Source organism: Pipistrellus kuhlii, unplaced genomic scaffold (assembly GCF_014108245.1).
Source record: "Pipistrellus kuhlii isolate mPipKuh1 unplaced genomic scaffold, mPipKuh1.p scaffold_m20_p_12, whole genome shotgun sequence".
Lineage (NCBI taxonomy): Eukaryota > Metazoa > Chordata > Mammalia > Chiroptera > Vespertilionidae > Pipistrellus > Pipistrellus kuhlii.
Window position 1 is genome coordinate 10869032 of NW_023425427.1, and position 24109 is coordinate 10893140.

Genomic DNA, 24109 nt, shown 5'->3' on the forward strand with positions numbered 1-24109 from the left:
GCAGAGTAAGAGGTAAGTAAACCTCAGATTCTTATTTTGAAGTAATAATAGTATTACTTCAAGTGCATTTTCCAAATGAGAATTAGAGAATTTGTTATGAAGGGTTTTAAATGATAGCATGAGTACAGGAAAGAATCATATGCACTCCAGCAGCCCCTGATTAGTATCTCCTTTCCCCATGCCCCTGCAATAGAAGCCCTCACCAGTATAACATAATGGCCTCTGGCTTCAGTTGACAATGAATGGGATATGGGACATGGAGTAAAAAAGAGCATCCTTAGAGGAAGAAGGCACTGAATTAAAGAGAAGACATTTATATAAGATATAATAGTAAACAATTTATACAAGAATTTCTGGCTTTTTCTGTGTCATTTTTGCTAAAATATATATGTATAACAGTTCATAAAAAGCAGCTCCACCACTAAATTACTGCTTTCAGGTTTGACTCTATGAAAGACAATTATAACTTCCTGTTTCCTTAGGTCCTGGATAATCTGCTGTAGGAAAGAGAACATCCAAAAATTTCTATCAAAATCTTGAGGAGAAACAAAAACCAAAATTGTATTTGTTTGAAGAATCAAAAGAATATCTATTAATAATATTTCGTTCTCAAAATTCTCTCAGTCTTTATACTTTCAAATATACTATCAGTGGTGCAGGTATGAATATCCTCTGGAAAAATAATACCTAGTTTAAATAAAATTCCTCATTTAGATTTGTTTCAAAATGAACAAAACATCCTATCAGTAAGCAGTAAAATTCAAAAAAGAATGAGCTATTCCTATTCCGCAGGACTTTCTGTGATAACAACTGATGTAAGCAACGTCATCACTTCTTGGAAGAAGGTTGTCATAGTACAACATACTTAAAATGAGAGTGAATGTTAAAATGTTCCAAAAATTAAGGAACATACCAATTCAGATCTCTTTAAAACACTCAAGAAATTCTTTAATACTACTATTATTGCAACTTTCAGTTTGGCTCAAAGGACTTGTGTTATAAATTTTAACTTAAAAAAACAGGTATGTTCTCAATAACCATGGGTATTACTAGTTGTTAACACATTTTTCCTAACTTTGGGGAAGATTATTCTATGTTGATTTTTTCTAAGTAATGACTGAAAAACTTATATGCCAAGTAAGTCTCAGATAGGTTTCCCCCTCCCTCAAATACTTGTTTAAACTATTCCATATCTTACCAAAAGCATATATAAATGACCAGTATGGAATAGTTTTAGGCACCTCCCGTTAGAGCCTATCTTTCTTAGGTAAAATCTGAGTAGTGTAGGTTTTCCACCTTCCATATAATTTTAATAAACTTCCTTCCTACTAAAAATGTTAAAAATCAGTATAAGTATATTATCAGTTATTACCAAATCCAAGTGGGAATTTTACCAAAGATAACTACTAAAGATAGTGTTAAACTAGACAGCAAAATTAGAAAATATAAAGCATTTAAAAATCTTACCAATCATCCAAAATGATGGAATGCAAAGCAATCTAATTAAATAGGGCAACATATAAAAAATATCATTTGCCATAGTTAGCGCAGCAGGTAAAAAACTGAAATGTGGGTGATTTTAAGCTATTATGTTTAGAAACTCTTTCTACCCATTTTTTATTTTGAGTTATAACCACAAGAAAAATACCACGACATTTAGAAAACAGAAAATTACATATAATTTAGTCAATAAAACAAAAGAAGATAATTTGGCAAAACTCAACTTATTTATAAACGGGGAAAAACAAACCATTGGAAGAAAACGTGTCTAGAATCTCCAAACAATTTTAATATTTTGGAAACCTCAGAGGACTGTATATTTTTAAAAGCTTCAGTGTAAGAACTAAATGATATGCAGTAATAAGTGGGGGAAAAAATAAAGACAAAAGAAGGCCAGATTTAAATGCTTATTCTTCAGGCCCTAGGGCTACCATATGTAACTAAATATATCAGAAGAACCAAAGTAATCCAAGAAACACAAAGATGAGTTTCTAATTAAGTAACTATTTAAATACTGCCTTTTTCTCCATTTGCTCTTCAAAATATCAGTTTCTTGCTCAATCTCTGCTTGCTTCTATGACATTGCACTGTAGGTTCCTGTGAATATGTGGTACTAGATGCTTAATGCTAACAGATTCCAGGCCGTAAAGCAGAACGTAGCAAACTCATTTCCACCACTCACAAGTTCTATGATTAGACCACCCAATCAAAAGGAAAGGTGAAGCATTCTGAGTAGGCATTATTGAGTAACAATGTTTAGGCTGCTAGCTGAACCAGTCATTCCATTTTCACTTTTCTGAAGTGTTCTCACAGCACTTGGAACCTGCATCCCAGTGCTCAAAGAAAGTCCACCACACCAAACCTAAGAAAAAATAAAAACAAAGCTTCAGTCAGATTTCAAATTAGAATTTAAGTGATCCTAAAATTTCCATCTGAAAGGCAAAATGCCAAGTATGTGAATATCAATAAGTTGTAAACTGATAACCGTCATATTTGAGCTGAGGGGAAGTGGAAAGGCTAACTCAAGAGTGTTTTAGAATCACAGAGGCCAGAGGGAGTCTTTCTGGTAGCTGAACCCCCTGGAGTTGCACACCAGACTGAACTGAGGGCTGCAGAAATGTAGTGGTTAAGCTGGATTAATCTAAACAAAAGAAATTGGCTATCATTACTGATGCTAACTTTCACATCTAAGAGAAGTGCACAAAGAGCCAATTTCCTTATTCTAGTAACAACTTTAGATTTTGATGAAGTGTGCCCTGAGACTATAGGAATCTAACACCCACCCCCAATACAATAAAATACATTAGCTTCTTTCCTAATCTAACAATAACTCTTTTATAATTTTGTAAAGATTTCTGAGAAAAATAAAAACCCAAATAGCAATATCCAAATACACTTGTCATATTATATGAATGAGTTTATGAAAGATAAAATTGCTTTGCTTGAGAACAGAGAGCAGTGATTGTTTACAGTGCCTTTATTCAGAACTAGAGGCCTGGTGCATGAAATTTGTGCACTGGAGGGGGGAGTCCCTCAGCCCAGCCTCCCCCTTCTCACAGTCCGGGAACCCTCAGGGGATGTCCTAAGCCATAGTCTGGCCTCCCTCTGCCGAAGGTGACTGGCTGATCAGGGAAAGGCACTGCCCCCATCTCCCCCTTGCTGCTGCTGCCTCTGGCCTCCCTCTGCAGGAGGCGACCTGGCGATCAGGGGAAGGTGACACCCCCATCATGCCTCTGCTGCTGCCACTGCCAGCTGTGAGGCTGCCTGAGCCTTGGCCTTAGCAGCCACTGTAGCTTGCCTGAACCTCACCCGGCCCTCATTGCCAGAGCTTTGAGCCCTCGCAGTGGCAGTGGCCATCGACAGCTGGCCTGAGCCTCGGGTCGGCCCTGTGCAAGCAGCAGCAGCCATTGGCAGCTTGCTTGAGCCCCGCGCCAGCCATGGGCAAGCAGCAGCCACCATTGCATCCCCAACACTGCAAGTCCCTACCTATCCATGCCTGCTGCACACGTAACCTGCTGATCAGTAATTACTGTGACGGTATCCCAACCAATTTGCATCTTACCCTATTATTAGATTGCCAAAAACTGGAATGTCCACAAGTCCTTTAACTGATGAATGGATGAAAAACCTGTGGTGCATACATATTTGGAATACTACTTAACAATAAAAAAGAAGGGGCTACAGCCCAGCAGGTGTGACTCAGTGGTTGAGCATCATCACATGAATCAAGAGGTCATCGGTTAGATTCCCAGTCATGGCACATGCCCAGTTTGTGGGCTTGATCCCCAGTAGGGGGCATGCAGAAGGTAGTTGATCAATGTTTCTATCTCTCTATTCCCCTCCTTTCCTCTTTCTCTAAATTCAATAAAAACGTGTGTTTTTTTAAATAGGGCTACTGACAAACACAACAACACAGATGATTTCAAATGTCTGTGGGTGGACCTGGAGATTATTATGCTAAGTGAAATAAGTCAGAGAAAGACAAATACCATATGATTTTACTTATATGTGTACTTTAATGAACAAAGTAAATTGATGAACAAAATAGAAAAACAGAGGCATGGATCCATAGAATAGACTGACAGATCTCAGAGGGCAAAGGGAAGGGGGACTGGATAAAAGAAGAAGAGATTAGCCAAAGAACATATATGCATAGCCCATGGACACAGACAGCAGTGTGGTGATGGCTGGGGAGGAAAGTGTGGAAGCTGGATGGAGGTGGCCAAAGATGGGAGAAATAGAGGGCATCTGTAATAGTGCCAACAATGGGGGGGGGGGGGTAAAAGTCTACAAACCATATAATTCCTTTCTATGATATTTTGGAAAAAGCAAAATTATAGGGACTAAAAACTGGTTAGTGATTGCCTGGGCTGGGTGTGATAGGAGATGTCTACTACAAAGAAATATGAAGGAATTTTCTAGGGTGATGAAATGTTTTATGTCAGTTATGGTGGTGGTTATATAACTGTATGTATTTGTCAAATCCCACAAAGCTCTACACTACTGTAAATTGTACCCCAATAAACCTGACTTTAAAAGAGAAAATTAAGCCTCACTAGTGTGGCTCAGTTGCTGACCGCTGACATGTGAACCAGGAGGTCACAGTTTGATGCCTGGTCAGGGCACATGCCAGGGCTGCAAGCCCCATCCCCAGGGGGGGAATGCGGGAGGCAGCCAATCAATGATTCTCTCACCCTTGGTGCTTCTGTCTCTCCCTTCCTTTCTGAAATCAATTTTAAAAATATATTAAAAAGTTAAAAAGACACCAATAAGAGAGGGAAAAGGGAAGCCAGAGTGGAGAAGATATCTATAATACATATGTTTGGCAAAGGACTCAGGCTGTATAAGAACTCCAATCAATCAATAAAAAATAGGAAGAAAACCAAAGGAAACATAGGCAAAAAACTTGAACAACCATTTCACAAATGAGTATATTATAATCCTACCTAATAAAAGTGTGATATGCAAATTAACCACCACTCTGCTACACCCATCAACCACGCCCACCAGCCACGCCCACCAGCCCATCAGAGCAAATATGTAAATTAACCCCAACCAAGATGGCTGCCACCACAGAGAGCAGGAGGGAGACTTGGGTTTCTCTGGCAGTGGAGGAAGCCAAGCTTTCCACACATCCTGGCCAGCCCAGACCTCTACTCAAGAATACAAACTTTTAATTATAGAAGGTAAATCCCAAGAAAAATGGCAGCAGCCACGGAGCTGGAGAGAACAGGCTAGGGTTGCCCCCCACAATGAAGGAAGCCAAGCTTTCCACCTGCCCCTGCCAGCCTAAGCCTCCACTTCAGGCTACAAAGTTTCAATTATACAAGGTGAATAAACCCCAGCAGAAATGGTTGCCACCACAGAGCAAGCAGAAGGCTAGGCTTTGCTCCAACCTACGAAGTTTCAATTGTAGAAGATAAATATATCCCAGATACCAGGACCTCCACTTGGGTCGCTGAGGGGCATGACAGACCTGCAAACCACCACAGGCCCCTCACCCATGCTGCCACATGCCCCAAGGGAACCCCCATCCCCATCCTTCAGGGTAAACCAGCTGGTTCCCACTCATGTATCAGGCCTCTATTCTATCTAATAAAAGAGTAATATGCAGATTGACCATCACTCCAACACACAAGATCAAGATAGCTGCCCTCATGCCGAAACAGGTTTGGCTCAGTGGATAGAGTGTTGGCCTCCGGACTGAAGGGTCCCAGGTTTGATTCCGGTCAGGGGCATGTACATTGGTTGCGGGCACAACCCCGGTGGGGGGTGTGCAAGAGGCATCTGGTCGATGTTTCTCTCTCATCGATGTTTCTATCTCTCTCTCTCTCTCCCTTCCACTCTGTAAAAAAATCAATAAAATATATATTTTTTAAAATGAGTGCAATCCTATGAAAAGTCATCAAACTGCATGCTTATGATTTGTGTTCTTTTTGTATTATCATTTACTTTAACAAAATATAACAAAAATACACAGAAAATCAGATTTAAGAGGTGGATTGGTGAAAAGAAGGGAAATATGAAAAAAAATAAAATAAAATCTGCTTCCCAATATGTTCTTAAGTTGCCAATCAAATAAAATATAAATTAGATACTCACCATGAAACCAGGTAGTACTGGCTGAGTAAATTTTGTCTTAAAGGAATACAACAACTGTTTTGAGTTTGCATCATAGAAAGAAAGTTGACCTAAAAGGAAAAGAAAAAAACCCTGATTATACAAAATACTATAACACCTAATTAAGGCTAACATAAATAATGTATCTAAGTGGCAACTAAATGCATACTTTGACATTGTTTTTGCTACAAACTATAATGGATTGACTTAATAATTTTTTATTGAAAATCAGTAGAAAACATGCTTAAGAAAAAGCCAAAATCCAATTTTGTTTCCCAGGTTTTCAAGATCTCCAGAGTGCTTCCTTAATCTGGCAGTATTCTACTTATTCAACTATAAACTATTTCCTTATCATTATTTAACAAATGGTTCCCCAGTAAAAACTAAGGTGATTTCTTCCTCATTTTTACTATAACTAGTCTTTACCCAAATCCTATCACCATTTAAAGTTTACTCTATTAAACTTTGTCTTCTAACTACTTGAAGCCATAGTCAATACCTCAGTCTCTGAAATCATAGTGTAGCTATCATGGCTTCAGCTTTGTTAATTTTTAAAATCCTCTGACAGCTGAAACCGGTTTGGCTCAGTGGTAGAGCGTTGGCCTCCGGACTGAAAGGTCCCAGGTTCGATTCTGGTCAGGGGAATGTAGGTTGGTTGCAGGCACATCCCCAGTAGGGGGTGTGCAAGAAGCAGCTGGTCGATGTTTCTCTCTCATCGACGTTTCTAACTCTCTATCCCTCTCCCTTCCTCTCTGTAAAAAATCAATAAAATGTAGTTTTTTAAAATTAAAAAATAAAATAAAATCCTCTCACAGTTTATCTTTCAAAATGATCAAGCAATTAAAATAATGGTGTTTTTGACTACCTAACTGTCCAACCTGATGGCCTCCTTTCAACTGATATCACTTCTTCAAATTCTTATCCATGACTATGCTCTTGGTTTGTACCCTAACCTGAGGATATCTAATTTTCTCCCTATTCTAAATGTAGATGCTGATCCAGACTCTTCTTTCTCCCTTAATAATCCGCTGCCACATGAGAAGAAATTAAACTAACATTTATCCTACTATTAAAACACTGGGTGCTGCCTAGTAGGCATGGCTCAGTGGCTGAGCATTGACATATGAACCAGGAGGTCACAGTTTGATTCCTGGTCAGTGCACATGCCCCAGTTACTGACTCAATCCCCAGTATGGGTCATGCAGGAGGCAGCTGATTAATGATTTGATCTCATAATTGATGTTTCTCTCTCTCTCCCTCTCACTTCCTCTCTGAAATCAATAACAAAAACAAGGAAATACTGGGTGTTTTACCTAAAAATATTAAGCAGCCTGATATCACAAAGTTGATAAACAGTAAAGCAGTAATGCTTAGTTGTTCTGTGCAATCTTCAGGAGCCACTCTGATGCTGTCTCTAATAATTTGCTTCGGCTCTGCTTTTCTTCTGAGTTCTAGCACTGAATTTCTAAATACTGCCAGACGTGCCATAATTTGTCCTGTTGGCATCTCATAGTTCTCCAGGACTCTGTTTCCTATTGATAACACTATCATCCTCTTATTCATATTGGCTGGAACCTCAGTCATCAACTCTTCTTTGTCTATCCCTCCAATACATATCTAGTTTTCAAGTTCTATGAATTCTACCTTCACACCATCAAATCCATTATTTTTCTTTTATTATTATTTTTTAATCTTCACCCAAGAATGTTTTTTTAAAGTAATTTTTAGAGTGAAGAAGGGGGAGGGAGGGAAACATCTATAGGTTGCCTCCCATACATGCCCTACTGGGGATTAAACCACAACCTTAAATGTGACCTGACTGGGATTTGAACCCTTTTTGATGTTCAGGACAGCACTCTAACCAACTGAGATAGTCAGCCAGGCACCAAATCCATTCTTGACTCTCACTGTTTAGGCCCTACTAACCACTCAGCAAACACTTATTAAGGGAGATATATATATATTTGTGTGTATGTGTATGTGTATGTGTATATGTATATGTATATAATTTATAATACATATATAATATATAATTATATATTATATATATATATAATTTTCCAGACAATCCTATATAATAAAACTCTAATATGTAAATTGGCCAAATGGTAGAACAACCAGTCGCTATGATGTGCATTGACCACCAGAGGGCAGATGCTCAACACAGGAGCTGCTCCCTGGTGGTCAGTGAGCTCCAACTCAGCCAGAAGCCAAGCTTACAGCTGGCAAGTGCAGCACCAGTGGCAGGAGCCTCTCCCACCTCTGCAGCAGCACTAAGGATATCTGACTGATGGCTTAGGGGAGCAAGCCTAAGCCATCAGTTGGACATCCCCCGAGGGCTCCCAGATTGCAAGAGGGCACAGGCCAGGTTGAGGGATCCCCCTCTCCCCTGAGTGCACAATTTTCATGCACTGGGCCTCTAGTATTATAACTGTGTATGGTGCCAGTTGGGTACTGGAAATATTGGGGGAACACTTTATAGGGTATGTGACTGTCTGGTCACTATGCTATATACCTGAAACTGATACAAAATAATGTTCAATGTAAACTATAATTGGGGGGGAAATATTTATTTTAATTTTTAAATATATTTTTATTGATTTCAGAGAGGAAGGGAGAGGGAGAGAAAAACATCAATGATGAGTGAGAATAATCAATTGGCTGCCTCCTGCATGCTCCCCCACACTGGGGATTGAGCCTACAACTGAATCGAATCAGGATCCTTCAGTCCACAGGCTGATGCTCTATCCACTGAGACAAACCAGCTAGGGTGGAAAAAAACTTTTAAATAAACAAAAATGACATAGTGCTAGAAACTATGCTGCCAAATCACTGCCCTATGATGGCCAGAAGTTGTGTGTACTACTTTGAGAATCAATCTTTAAAAGAAATGTTCTGATACAATATACAACCACAGGCAACTATGTTTGAAAAAATTAAATAAGAGGAGTGGCTAATGGTCAGAGGATGATAATCTGGGAAAAACAGGGCAAAAGCAGCAGTATTAATAGTTTTTAAGAAATAAGGATTATCTAGTAAATGTGAATTAGGGAACATAATTCTGTTTTTTTGTGTTTTTTAATGTATTTTATTGATTTTTTACAGAGAGGAAGGGAGAGGAATAGAGAGCTAAAAACACTTATGAGAGAAACATCAACCAGCTGACTCCTGCACACCCCCTACCGGGGATGTGCCTGCAATCAAGGTACATGCTCTTAACCGGAACCGAACCTGGGACCCTTCAGACCGCAGACTGATGCTTCAGCCACTGAGCCAAACTGGTTTTGGCTCTGTATTTCTTAAGATGTCAAAATTTAAGAGCAACAGTCTCCGAAGTTATTAGAAGACAAAGCGAGTCAATTTAAGTAAAACCTTCTACCAAATGCTATCTAACAACCAAAGAGGCTGCTTTTTAAGACAATAAACTTCACATAAGAAAAGTTCATCAAGCACATGAGTGGCAATTGCTTGTAGAGATAATGTAAAAAAGATTTTACACTGTTTGGTAGATGTATTGGGTAATTACTAAGGTCTACCCAACTAGAAAAATCTGACTCCACCACTCTTTACAGGTAATAAAACAAGGTCAGAAGAAATTAAAATGGATAAAAGAAATTTTAGCTTTAAGATTAAAATTAGAAAAATTTTCCTTTCAGACTAAATTAGTATATTATAGACAAGTGCTTTTGTAAGGCTGCAGGTGGACATCACACACCTTTCCAGATAAATCTGGAGCTCAAATTATGCTTATGATCAAATAAATCCTGATAGGTCAAAATACCCTTCCCACAATGTTAATGGAAATTCTCTATAGATGATTACCAGAGAAAAGTACTGAAATATAGGCAACTATGGTGAAATGAATTGTGAAAAAATCAGTAAACTTACCCCCATCAAAATCACAGAATACACCTATTCTCTCAGGAACAGTAACATCCAAGGCTTTGACTTTGTTATTATGCTTTGCTGCAAATGTGTTTTGTAGCCAGTTGTTGACATGGATACACCAACTAGTGTTTGTTTTTCCTAACTGGTCAAATTTCCCCAAAGTCTTGTATGCTACTCCCACACTATAGGATTTACAATCCTTCTGGGCCTTGACCTCCCAATAATGTTGTCCGCTTTCAATAGCAGTGTCTCCTGCAAAAGACCAGAAGGCAAATGTGACTCTTACCTCTTCCTTGTGAGTCACAGAGATTTGTACCTATCTCTTGTCCCATAAAATGGCACAAAAATCTGATTCAGGATGTTAACACTTATATATTTCTTATTAACTAATTTTTCTGAATATAAAAAGCTTCAGAACTTTTCCTTCTTACTATCCCCTCAAGAGTTATACAGATATGTGGAGCACTATGTAAAATGAAGTATGTTTTAAACGTATCAAAATAAGACAATCTGAAAACCTGCCAAAGTAATTAAAAGGGAGAAATTTTGGCAAAGATTCATTCAACAGAGGCAATCACTCCAGCTCAAGGTGAGTAGACAGTCCACCAGTATGATTGTAAGGTCTTTACTATGAGATAATGAAGAAGTGTATTTATCCTACCCAGCACTGTGTATGATTCCCCAGTAAAACGGTCTCTGCTGCCTCTTACTGCAGGTGGTCTGGAGCCTACAGATGTCCGTTTGGGGGATGGTGTACCACTTCTATATAAACAGGAACAAAAAGAAAAACATATATTATTATAGATGTTGTAAATGTTTCATAAACTAAAATTACAAATTACAAAAGGAAACTTTGGAAAGTTTTAAAAATTATGTTGCACAAAGAGCACCATTTAATTTTACATGAATTATTTCAGAGTTGTCAATGATAAACACTCACGTCTAAGTCATTAACACAAAGCAAGCTGAAAACACTAATATCATGCAGACTGAGCAAGGCTTACATAAAGATACAAAAGGGGGTAAAAACTCAAGAGTTTTTATAGTTTACATTTCTTGCAGTTAAATTTAAATAGAAGCAAAAGCAAAAATAAACTTATTACAATAAAAACTAAAGCAGTATTTATTTTTGTTCTGGATCTTTTCTTCTTAAAAAGTGAAACAGCAATTGCCCAAATCCATGCTCAGGATAATGTCAAGTAGTAGAAAACATTTCTCCTACTAGAATGGACAAGATCCAACCTGACCTCCTTTACATCAAATTATATTATACTAGAGGCCTGGTGCACGAAATTCATGCATGGGAATGGTCCCTCAGCCCAGCCTGCACCCTCTCCAATCTGGGACCCCTTGGGGGATGTCTGACTACCAGTTTATGCCCAATCCAATGGGATTGGGCCAAAACCAAAAGTTGGACATCCCTCTCGCAATCCGGGACCACTTGCTCCTAACCGTTCCCTGCCTGCCTGCCTGCCTGATTGTCCCTAACTGCTTCTGTTTGCCGGCCTGATCTTCCCCTAACTGGTCCATCCCCTGCAGGCTTAACTACCCCCTAACTGTCTCTGGCTTTGTCTGAAAAGATGTTCGGTCTAAAAAAGCATATTACCCTTTTATTAGTATAGATGGTAAGCTGGACAGTATTAGACCTTTCACTAACTCTCAACAACTTAAATCAAATCCCGAAGATGTTTTAAATTTAATAATTCTATAATACTGAATCACTGCATTTAAAAACAAAGAATTTATAACTTACCAGTAGTAAAGAAATGAAGGCATGGAAAAAGAAAAACAGACGTAACTACTGAGAACGGCAATTTAAATTTCAGAGAAAAGTTAAACAAAAGAACTCTGCTACTGCAGCATTCCAGTCTTCTGACCCAAAGTACATATTGCAAGTAGTACAATAGCTATTAATGTCCTATGTTAAACATGCCCCCCAATCTCTTTAACTATCTGAATTAAGGCTCTTTGTTACCTCTGCTCTGAATTATTTTACCAGCTTTCTAATGATCTCTTTGCTACCCAATTCACTTTTTTCACTGTTACCAGATAAATGTAACTGTGATTCTCCTCCTTAAAAATCTTCCAGTACTCTCTTACTGCCTACAAACAACTCAGTTTGGCATTTCAGGTTCTTGATTTGGTCCTAATTTGCTTTTCTGGCCCTTTCACCTATAGAGAGCACTATCCAGTTCACTGCAGTTTCTGGAGGAGTTGCATTCCCCTACCCATACCCCCACTCATATGCATATCTGCATTCCTAGCTTAGGCACCTCTATTCAGAGATCTCCTTATAGGTGGGGATCCTCAGCTGAGACCCTTTCCACTGCCTCTGCAGGGACCTCCAAGAAGGGGGCAGGGTTGAGGGTGTAAAGTCACTTTTCTCCCCTCTGTCTCAATACTTTTCTGTGTCTAACCTTTTCTTCTTCCATCTCCTTGGCCTCAGGTCCATTACAAACAGGATGAGCCTTTTGTTTGGGGCTTTCTTAGAAGAGAAACAATATCCACCATCTATGATCTGCTCTGATTTACCTGACCCTCACCTCATTCTGTTGAGAAAAATGGAACACTGGGCGAGCAAGCACCCTTTCCTTTGTGGCCTCTTGTTTACAGGATTATAGTCAGTGAATAAAAGGCTTGATTGTTACTTTGTTTGGCTCAGTGTCCTAATTGACCACTTCAGCACTTGGCAGATCAGAACCTCTTTCTTCCTGTAAATTCCTTTATTCCCACTTATCATTACACACACTCTCTACTTGTATTATTGTTACAGTATTTGTATATAGATAAAGTTCTCATCTACCTAAGTCAGGGATATTTTCTTGAAGACAGAAACAGTGGTTATCTCTATAAACCCCCAAATATCCAGCTGACATCCTAGAGTGAACAAATATTTATGGAAAGAATAAATGTATATAATATTCCAGAAGTAGCCTACATAGAAAATACTCTTAAAAGGAGGAAAGGGAGAAAGAAAAATAATGATATGAAATTCTAAATATAAGCAGTCTAAAAATCTCCTAGTGACCAAATGAAACTTTACTGATTCTACTAAATCTACCAGCATTTTACAATTTACAATATACTAACAATGAAATCATTTTTGCCAATGAGTGAATAAACAAACAAAAAAAAAGGAAGATAATTTTGAAAAGAAGACACATTTTGGTTTCTGATAAAGATATCTTCCAGTCAGCACATTATTACTTGTGCAATTTGAATTAATTCATCTTTTTGGTACTGTCCTAACAATTTCACTTAATAACCTTTACTTTTCATCCTGATGCTTTAAAAAATTGCATGATTCTTATAAAACACAGAACACCTCAAACCTGCCTCTTGTTAAATACAAATAAAAGCAAGAATATAGCACAAGGAAGATGCTAGGTATAAGTAAATGCAGAAAAAAGCCGGATGAGGGAAAGTAATTCAAGAAAGAATTTAAGCAAAGTTTATTTTGTTATCATATACAATATAATCTAAATATTCAGCACACATTAAGGGTGTAAATTCAAAACATAAGCTACTAATAGACAGTCTACACAAAGCAATATTTTAGCTTATGAAGGCTGCTGCAATGGCTTCTGCTTATTGGTTAAAGAAAAAAAATATTAAAGTTATTCAGCCAAGCTAAATATACTAAGTCCTAGAACTAGACAAAGATCATCACCTTGTATGTTTCTTCAATGAAGTAACATGGGCACTGTCAGATAAAAATAGGCAACTGTTAAAGAGTGCTTTATGACTTAAATTTAACAGCTTACAATAAAATCAGGTCAGAAGTCTGTGACGAAATTCTTTTTTTTTTTAAATTTGCCATTGTAACTCACACTGAGATTACCTTATTTCAGTATGAGAAAACATTTCCTCTGATAAAAAAAGAAAGAAGCCCCATACTTTGAGACTGTAAATAAGTCTGGCAACAACTAAAGGTCCCAAGCCTCTGGTTCATAAGTTTGCTGATGGGGAGCAAGGCACTGGGGTTGTGCATGCTAAAAACTGCCATTCGAGGAAGCCTTTCAGGGAAGACTGGTGATCTAAAATTTCGGGACTACTACCAGGAACTTTCCTCTAAGCACTTCAAGTTGCTATAGATATTAACTTTAAAGGAATGAGATACTGAAATAAAAATGTATAAGAAGAGAATTAGGAAACTAAGAAAAAGTAATAAAAATATTAGTGACAATTCAAGGACTGACCAACAATATTAATATATGTTTCACTTTCATGTTACTAACATATCATAAATCATATTGATATATAGAATAAGAACTTCATTACACTGAGTTATGGTCAAACAAGAATCAACAGATTTAAAGAACTAGCTTACCTGCCCTTGTTCTCTTTTCCTTTAACTTTGTTTTCTTGGCCTTTTCCTCCAGTAGGATCCCACTCTACACAGGTATCTTCAACTCTCAGGTTCAAATGTGATGATGAGCTATCCAAACTGAAATTAAGTGCTATAAAAAACATTTCGATTTTGTAAAAATGTAGCATATTCCCACTTTCTGAAGCACAGCTAACCACATTATTTTCCTACCCAATTTTTTAACACTGTATATAAAGATTATAGGAAGCCTAATGTTTACCTAGAATCAAGAATCCTTTTATCCTCTACTGTTCTATAAAGAGCACTTTAATTTCAACCTTGCAACTGACCCATTTTTGGGGGGGTCTTTATTTATACAATATTCTAAATACAAATTTACTGACCATAACTACTTAGAGTAATTGTCATGTTATGCAAGTAAATTAATAGCTTTCAAAATCTCCATGTGAACAGACATGAACTTACAAAAGGAAGAAATAATTCAGCTTTTCAGTAAAAATGGAACTAGAATGCCTAAATAGATAGGTTATTAAAAAAAAATACGCCCTGGCTTGTTTGGCTTAGTGGATGGAGCATTGACCTGCGGACTGAGGGGTCCCAGGTTTGATTCTGGCCAAGGGCACATGCCTAGATTGAGGGCTCGATCCATAGTGGGGGCTGTGCAGGAAGCAGCACGATCAATGATTCGCTCTTATCATTGATGTTTCTGTCACCTGCTCTATCTTTCTTCCTCTCTTAAATCAATAAAGAAATGTGTGGAGTTCAGTGGTTGAGCATCCCCATGAACCAGATGGTCATGGTTCGATTCCTGGTCAGGGCACATGCCTGGGTTTTCAGTGCCTAATGATTCTTTCTCATCATTGACTAGAGGTACAGTGCATGAAATGCTAGCTGGATACTCCTTCCATATCTCTCACCCCAACCCCCCTCCCCTGGCCACCTGCTGCTGGCTGCTACTGCTGCTGCTGCTGCCAATTGCAGCCTCCCTCCGTTCCTCCAACTGGCCACACTCCTTGGTCAAACTCCTAAACTCCTGGTGGAGAGGGCAATTTGCATACTATGTTTTTATTCTATAGAATGTTTCTATTCCTCTCTTCCTTCCTCTCTCTAAAGTTGATAAAAACATGTCTTTATATATAAAAGGCTAATATGCTAAGTGTCTGACTGTTTGACTGTTCAACCAGTAGCTATGACACGCACAACCTCCAGAGGGCAGACACTCAATGCATAGGCATAGAAACATGGAACACAAGAGGGGGGGAAGGGCAGCAAGAAATTAACCAAAGATCTTATATGCATAGTAGAGGGCCAGTACATGGATTCATGTACTGGGCCTCCAACATTCCTCAAGGAGTACTGAATTGTGAGAGGGCGCAGGCCAGGCCGAGGGACCCCCATGAATCCATGCACCAAGCCTTTAGTATATATATAAAAAAGAAAACAGGGTTAACCTCTATATTACTATTAGGTAATTTAATGCATGTGAGGGCATTCATATTTTTGAGAGAATGAAAAAATGGATTTAACTCAAAGATGCCATCAATTCAACTGTTAAAATTGAAAGGCTGGTTTTAAAAAAATGATTTAAAAAATGATTTAAAAAAAGTAAAAAATCCTCAGGCAGTTCTCTAATGTGTCATATGATGGAGAAGGATGGAGTAAATAGTGACAGAAAAGGTATCACCTCCAAGACACTTGAGACCAGACTTATCAAATACCACAGCATCCAAACGAAAAGACATGGGTTTTAATCCCGGGTATGTAATCAATCTCTCTCTCTCTCTCTCTCTCTCTCTCTCTCTCTCTCTCATGCTATCTTTTTTATGGGACCTCAACTGAGTCATAGAGGCTAAGGTAAAAGGGATAACACTGCATAGTTGTTTTGTTTTTTAAAAAGACTGGCTCCAACAGTGAGATGTCAAATGTTAGTCCTGTCTCTTATATAAGCCCTATAATATAGCTAGATGTTAGTTTCCATATCTTTAAAAGTCTGTGATAACAAAGTACTAAGAAACTCAGAGCACAGGAATATTTCAAGGGTTTAATGTGTATCGGTGGCTGCTTTCTTGGTATTGTAAAATATTATAGCCATTACTATTTGAGTCCACAGAGTAAATTGTAATTAGTATCATAGCATTTACCTTTACAAGAAGTAAGAGATACTATACTTTTAAAATTCTGGTCATAAAAACTTACATTATGCACCACTTTTGACAATTCTAATGATGGAAGAAATAGTGCCACATACACTGGGGAGACAGATAATATTCACTATTTTTCACATCAAGCACCATAGGTAGCAGGTTATGAACTTTGGTAGTCCTCAACTATTTAATCTCCATTCCTCTCCTTTTTTCTCCAGTTCTTTGTTTATACACTTATTTCTATTGGTTGGTCAATAAGGACTGCATGCATCAGGCCAAGAAAATCAATAAACAATTGTTCAACATGTCATTATTTTAAAAATCTAGACTTTTCGTCTGGAGCTCCTGCTCTCATTAATAGCTACTCCTGTGCTATGGAATAGCTTTAGAAAATCTGTGACCCATCGATATCTAAAAGACAGTTTATTCTGGATCTCCCTGAAGTTCAAAATCACTGTTCAATAGGCCTCAGGTTCAGTTTCAGTCTATCCACACCCCAGGGGGTCTATCCCATAGTAAGAAATGTTTGAAAACACTAGAATCAACTAGTCTTTCTCTACAAACCCTTAGTTTACAAATCTGTTTAGTATAAATACATAAACACCACAGAGATGTGTGGAATCTGATTCTGGAAGTAAACCACCTCAATTATCATTTCACAACTGGTAAGATCTCCAGCATTATAAACTTCAAATTGGTAAATATCTGAAACATTTTCTGTATTAAAATGTGAAAGCTAAAATAAAACTCTAGGGAGTTTTAATTAATCCAAATTGCTCTCAAAGACTTTAGGCACCAAAATTCATGCCCTCAAAGGGGCTGGCACAGAACTTGAAACAGATCCTTATTCACATCTCCAAGCTAGTTCCAGGTATCATACACAAGTCACTTAACATACTATATAAACTTCACTTTCTTCTGAAAAATGGCTATCAGTAATATCTATTCTACTGATCTCTCAGAATAGTCTTAATGATCAAATGAAGAACTGTGAAGAGTGATTTATAAACATTAATAAGCTATATAAATGTTAATTTCTACAATAAGACTTAAGAAAACAGAGAACCTGAACTAAATGAAAAGACACTTCCCCATTACTGAGCCATAATCCATTCCCTGGGAAAACATTGGACACATCTCAATGATGTTTATGTATTTATACTAAACTGAAATTTGTAAACTAAGCAGCTACCTGAGAATATAACACTATCATCTCAGTCTATTTTACCTATCTGATCACCATGATAAAGGAAAAATTAATGCAAGCACTACTATAGTCCTAATTTCTCCATCTTAAAATTCCTGTTGTTGGGAATTCCGGGTGGGGGAAGGAGGGATAGAACCATGCCTCAGATAAATCCAGATGCTGCATACATAGCTACTGACCTTACCTTTGGTCTCTAGAGTCACTGGGTCAGAACACTCTCCAGCCACAGCTTTGTTACAAGCTCGCACTCTGAAATTCATATACTTTGAATCAAACCTTAAACCTGAAAAAATGAAAATGGTTTTCAGACATGAAAAATAAAGGAATCTACTCCAAAAGTAGGAGTACGAACCTTAAGACAAATATTTTTCCCTTTGTAGAACTTTCTCTTTACTCAGGAAGAATATAAATTTATGTTAAAACAATAATAATGCCTGAAGTCAGAGGAATAATGATTTATCTATTGTTTTCTTCAAAATAAGTTATACAGTTTATCAATGAGTTTTTTAAAACCTAGTGATAAGAGGTTCTGTCAAGCCTTATTAAAAGTAATTTTTGGAGGAGAATCCAAGATGGCTGCTCGGGTAGGCAACTAGCCGCAGCCGCACACAACAATTTCAATAAAATACAACTAAAATATAAAATGGACATTACCCAGAACTACAGGAAAGTTGACTGACTGGAAATTCTACAACAAGAAGCAAGGAGAAAACCAGAAGGAAGCGCGGAGGAGCTGTAAAAGCCCAAGGTACGGAGACACGGGGGGCGCGTGTGGAGAGGACGGAGCCGGAGAGGAGGGAGGCCGAGTGCCTGGCTGGCGGTCCCAAGCGGGAAGGAGAGAAAAGCTCCGACTGTGCTGGGCCCAGCTCCAACTGCTCTGAACCCCAATTCTAGGCCAGACCCCGGGGACCCAGGCTCATCCATAGGGACTCCGGGGAAGCGGCGAAAGGAGGTCCCGGAGGCCCACACACTGCGCGCAGAGAAGGGCCGGCCGGCTGTGCCGCGGGATTGCCCTGATAGGAAGGAGACAGGGGCTCCAGACTGCTCTGAACGCCACCTCCAATCCCACTACCAACTGAACTGAACCCCAATACCGGACTCATTGGGGGAGAGCATAGACAGTTTGGCAGCAGGCGAAAATCGAGGGCACCTTTCTCTCAGAGGCGCTCGCAACAAGTACTGAAGGACCCTGAGTCTCAGGAGTCGCATAGGGCGGGGCTGACGGAAGCCAAGGCTGTAGGCTCCACCCTGAAACTCCGCCCCATCAGGAAAGCTGCCTTAAATGCCTAAACCAAATAGATCACAAACAAAAGAAATGGAGGACAAAAAGCGACTGGATATAGAGTTCAAAACCACACTTATAAGGTTGTTCAAGAATCTCCTAGAAAAGGCCGATAAAATAAACAAGACCTATGAGGATATGAAAAGGGATCAACTAGAAATAATAAGGGATCAACAAGAAATAAAGAATACATTGTCTGAAATAAAAAATATTTTATGGAGTCCTAAAAACAGAATGGAAGATCGCAAGAATCAAGTCAAAGATTTGGAACATAAAGAGCCAGAAGACACTCCTCCGCAGACACAAGAAGGCCAGAGAATCCAGAAAGTTGAAGATGATGTAAGAAACCTCTGGGACAACTTCAAACGATCCAACATCAGAATTATGGGGGTCCCAGAAGATGAGAGAGAGCAAGATATCGAAAACATACTGAAAGAAATAGTGACAGAAAACTTCCCCCACCTGTTGAAAGAATTGGACTTACAAGTCCAGGAAGCACACAGAACTCCAAATAAAAGGAATCCAAAGAGGACCACACCAAGACAAATCATAATTAAGATTCCAAGAGCAAAAGACAAAGAGAGAATATTAAAAGAAGCAAGAGCAAAGAAGGTGGTTACCTATAAAGGAGCACCTATACGATTGTCAGCTGATTTCTCAACAGAAACCATGCAGGCCAGAAGGGAATGGCAAGAAATATTCAAGGTGATGAATAGCAAGAACCTACAGCCAAAGATAATCTATCCAGCAAAGCTATCACTCAGATTCGAAGGTCAGATAAAGAGCTTCACTAATAAAAAAAAGCTAAAGGAGTTCATCACCACCAAACCAGAATTATATGAATTGCTGAAGGGGGTTCTTTCAGAAGAGAAAGTAAATAAAGATAAAAATTATGAACAACAAATACGTAACTATCAACAAGTGAATCTAAAAACCAAGGAAACAAAAAAAAAATCTGAGGAACAATATTAACTGTTGAATATAATAGAATCAGAGATATGGAAGGGGAGTGAACTGTTTATTCTTGGGGAAAAGGGGAGTGGGGGATGTGGGAAGAGACTGAACATAAACTGTGCACCTATGGATGAGGACAATGGGGGGGTGGGGAAAGGGCAGAGGGTGGGGTGAGAAGGGGGGGAAAGGAACATTTGTAATAATATGAACAATAAAAATTTATTAAAAATAAATAAATAAATAAAAGTAATTTTTGTATTCAAGGATAGAAGCTGAAATTTAAAATAACATATTCAATTTCTAGAAAATAAACACCCAAAGGAATTTTATATTTATGAAACACTGTCATTTTTTGTGAAAAATAGATTTAAAGAAAAGTGAAGCATATAGTTTAATAGCAAAACTCTGAAGTTAGTCATGTCTAGATTAAAATAGTCTAAAATTACTAGCTGTGGGACTTTCAACATGACAGAGCTACAGTTTTCAATCTGTAAAACAGAAATAATAAAACCAACCTCATAATTCTAAATGAGATATATTATACTGGTTAATTGAGATGTACTATGAAATACATTTCAGTCTAGCTCCTGACAAATGGTAAGTGTTCAATAATAGTAGTTATTAATGTTATTGATCATTCATAAGAAGCATTTACCAACTCAGGTAACAATTAGTCATTTCAAATACACAAAGTCCCCTATATATGGAGATATATTTTTAAAGACTTTCATAAGGCTAACATACAAATTTCTAATACCAAGTCACAGTTCTACTCTAAGTATTATTGTGAAGGTAATCCTAAAAGGATTAAAGGCAACTATATTTGTGGAGAAGTGTGTACATCTAGAAAGTTGACAGTTTTTGGGTTGTTAGAAAACCAAGGTAAAAATTAAATGTTATTCAGAAATATTGTTTCCAGAACAACTCTTCATGCTTGTTCTACATACATTGTTTTACCAGGCTGCAAATATCCAAAGTAATTTAAATTTTAGAAGAGAAATTCACTTCTATAATGAATACATAAAAAATCGGTTAAAGAAACTTAACATTATCTTTTAAAGTAACATAAAATATTTTCTCAATTACATTTATTTTCTGAGAAAGATTCATGAAATGCAGTCATTTACCTGACAGTGTATATTCGTTACCCTTAATATTATCAATTATATCCCAACACCGCTCATCTTTTACACGTGGAAGTCCATCAAAATTAGTTTTCCTATATTCCAGTATAAAATGGTCAATCTTATTATCTTCTTCTGGCATTCTCCAAGCTACTGTTATAGCATTGTCAGCCACCAAACACTCTACTGGATCTATCTCTGGAGCTTTGGGGACTGAAGGAAAAAGAAAAAGGCTATTATAGTAGTAACCCAATATATAATCTGTCATTCAAACTATGGTTTTTCATGTTGCTTTTGAATAATTCAATTGAATCAGGCAAGAGAAGAGATATCCTATGCATACAATATGTTTTTCAAAGCTCTGTTTAAAAATTCATGTTTAAAAGTCTTTTCATATACTTATTCAAAGTTTATTAAATCCTAGTTAGCAAAAAGCAATTCAAACACGCTAAGAATAAAGAATCAAGAATGACTTGTTACTTCTCAACATGTACTTTTAATCTATTTCAAACAGCTATAGATTACAAATTAAATAACTATTGAGAAAATAACTTACTTTAATGCCAATAATTAAAATAATTCAAGGTATTTTCAATGTATTTTAAAAATCTTGTTTATAAAATAATTGTAATTCCTCAGCACTAAACAAAACTAAATTCCTCAACACCCAAATACTTAAGAATTTTAAGGTGTTTTTCAAAGAGTTTTCTGACTCATTAAGATAGGGATAAATGTGTCACAATTATCATGTATGAACACTGATCAACTTCTTTTCCATAAGATTTTTCCATAGCTCCTCAACATTAACAGATGTTTCATTTACATATCAACAGGCTAACTGGAGACTATAGTCTTTCACTGATACAGATGTGTCTGAAATGTGTGAAACTGTGCAGGTATTGTATTTAAAAATTTTGTCACTGAAAAAAGTTTTAGTGACACTGCTATCTATCAGTGTACTGAAAGTTGTAGTAAATGCAGTAAGACAAGAAAAGAAAGTAAAAGGTATATAGATCTGTCTTTATTTGCTGATGACATGATTATCTATGGAGAAAACCCAAAGAATCAATGAAAATTTTCCTGAAATTAGCAAGCAATTACAGCAAGTAAGTGGCAGCCAAGATTAAAATCTATTGTAAGAAGTCTGGGTGCAGGATCCAGTGCATTAAATTGTGGTGTACTGCTATGTCAAACTAACAGTAAAATGTATTCCTTAATGGGATTCTTAAAAATGGAATTTTAACTACCAGTAAAATAATTCTCTAAAAATTAAGTCTAGCAAATTTAATTATTCCTAGAATGAAAAAATTATGCTATATTTCTTTAATATTTACCTTCCAATATTTATACAGAAAAATCTTGCAGAAAATATACTTTTATATATAAATTTACATGAAATATATGTAAATTACTCACCTGGCAAAAACTTCAAAGTCTGCAACATCTGTCTTTCCTGAGAAAAATCCACCATTAAATGAGTCATGCTGTCACTGACTTTTGGTTTCAAAGAAAGGCGAAAGGCTGAAGCCATCGTTACTCTACGGCAAATATAAACATGCTTTTAAAAATAAAAGAATGGGAAGTACCATATATTTCATTTATAAAATGAAAAGATAAAAATGATTTCGCTCTAATGATTTCAGAAATTTTAATAAAGATAACAAAACTAAATAGAAATTTGTTTAGTCTTTGAAAATTAACTAAATAAAAAAACTGTAAAGTGTATCTAAATTTAAAGAAACTTTCCTCCAGTCAGTTTTATAAAACTGCATACAAATACAAGTATCAAAAGAGACAAATATTCAGTATAAATAATCTTTAACAGACCCAACAGCCATCTAAATCTCTGTATACTCAAGCTTACTGACTTCCTGATGCCAGCCTCACTCCTTTTCATATGCCAAGTAGTAACAGCTACTCCATGTGTCCTCAAATAAGAGTAGAGGTACACTGACCAAATACTGCATAGCTTAGTAGCTGCTAAGGACAGGTCATTGATGAGAAAGGAGAGAAGTGAAATCACTAGTAGGTGTCACTCTGATTGTCAACATCGGCTACATGGAAGAATATAGGAGAAACACCACTGCGAAACCACACATAGAAATAGCAGTTCAATAAATATTTATTAGATGAATGTGGTATAAAAAAACAAAAACAAAAAAAGAAAGAAGCCATACCAGACCTCATTTAATCCACAGTATGGGGAACCTGTTCTGTCAATTAAAACTGGGAATAAAGGAAATGATCATATTTGGCCCAGCTAGCATAGCTCAGTGGTTGAGCGTCGACCAATGAACCAGGATTTCACATGTTCGATTCCCAGTCCCATGCCCAGGTTGTGGGCTGGATCCCCAGAGTGGGGTGTGCAGGAGGCAGCCGATCAATGATTCTTTCTCATCATGGATGTTTCTATCTCCCTCTCCCTCTCCCTTCCTCTCTGAAATCAATAAAAATATATTTTAAAAATATGTATTAAAAATTATCATGTTCTATTAATTTGTCATTTTGTCTCAAATTTCAGTTTTTCATATTATAATAAATTTCCACAAGTATCACATAGTAGCTTCCTTTATTATCTTTTGTCAAAGAATAATACAAAGGTAATATTCATGAGTGTTGTCCTCCTAGTACACAATTTGGGAGAGGAAGTAAATAGAGCTGAAGGAACAAAGAGAATTGCAGGTCTAGTCATTCAGATCTGCCAAATCTACTCTAGAAATCAATTATTTAAAAGATATCAAACTTGTTGCTGTAGTCAGTCATTTTAGGATGAAAAAATGTCTAACTATTGCTGTATTCTATTACTTTTAAAACTAGGAAAGTAATCACTTTATTTAGAAACAAAGTTAACTGATATATTTATCAAAAAACAAGTGTTATACTTAAATACAATTTATAGAGAAGGAAATTCACATTTACTGAACTCCAGTCATAACACTGTTTCTCACATATTATTTTAAGCTGCTGGTTCTCAATAATAAAATTTCAGATGGTATCAATAAGGAGTTAAGAAGAAAGGCTGTCTTACATACTTTTGTTCTTTACAGCCCCAACTAACTT

At 37.2% G+C, this 24109-nt stretch overlaps 1 protein-coding gene across 7 annotated transcripts in view; it reads right to left on the reverse strand.

Annotated features, from left to right (window-relative positions):
* Positions 1 to 676: 676 nt before the first annotated feature.
* The window catches only part of FSD1L (fibronectin type III and SPRY domain containing 1 like), a 51558-nt gene continuing 28125 nt past the window's right edge, over positions 677 to 24109 (reverse strand). Inside the window, exons 6-14 of one of the 7 annotated variants that reach the window (XM_036433143.2) lie at positions 22466 to 22587; positions 21053 to 21262; positions 17874 to 17972; positions 14339 to 14468; positions 13679 to 13711; positions 10670 to 10770; positions 10009 to 10260; positions 6103 to 6191; positions 677 to 2362 (exon numbers count right to left, since the gene is read on the reverse strand). In XM_036433143.2, the coding sequence (XP_036289036.1) occupies positions 2240 to 2362; positions 6103 to 6191; positions 10009 to 10260; positions 10670 to 10770; positions 13679 to 13711; positions 14339 to 14468; positions 17874 to 17972; positions 21053 to 21262; positions 22466 to 22587 (1159 nt within the window). In that variant the 3' untranslated portion in view covers positions 677 to 2239. The remainder of the gene's footprint in view (positions 2363 to 6102; positions 6192 to 10008; positions 10261 to 10669; positions 10771 to 13678; positions 13712 to 14338; positions 14469 to 17873; positions 17973 to 21052; positions 21263 to 22465; positions 22588 to 24109) is intronic. The other 6 variants (XM_045579946.1, XM_036433149.2, XM_036433147.2 and 3 more) reach the window with 6 other exon arrangements.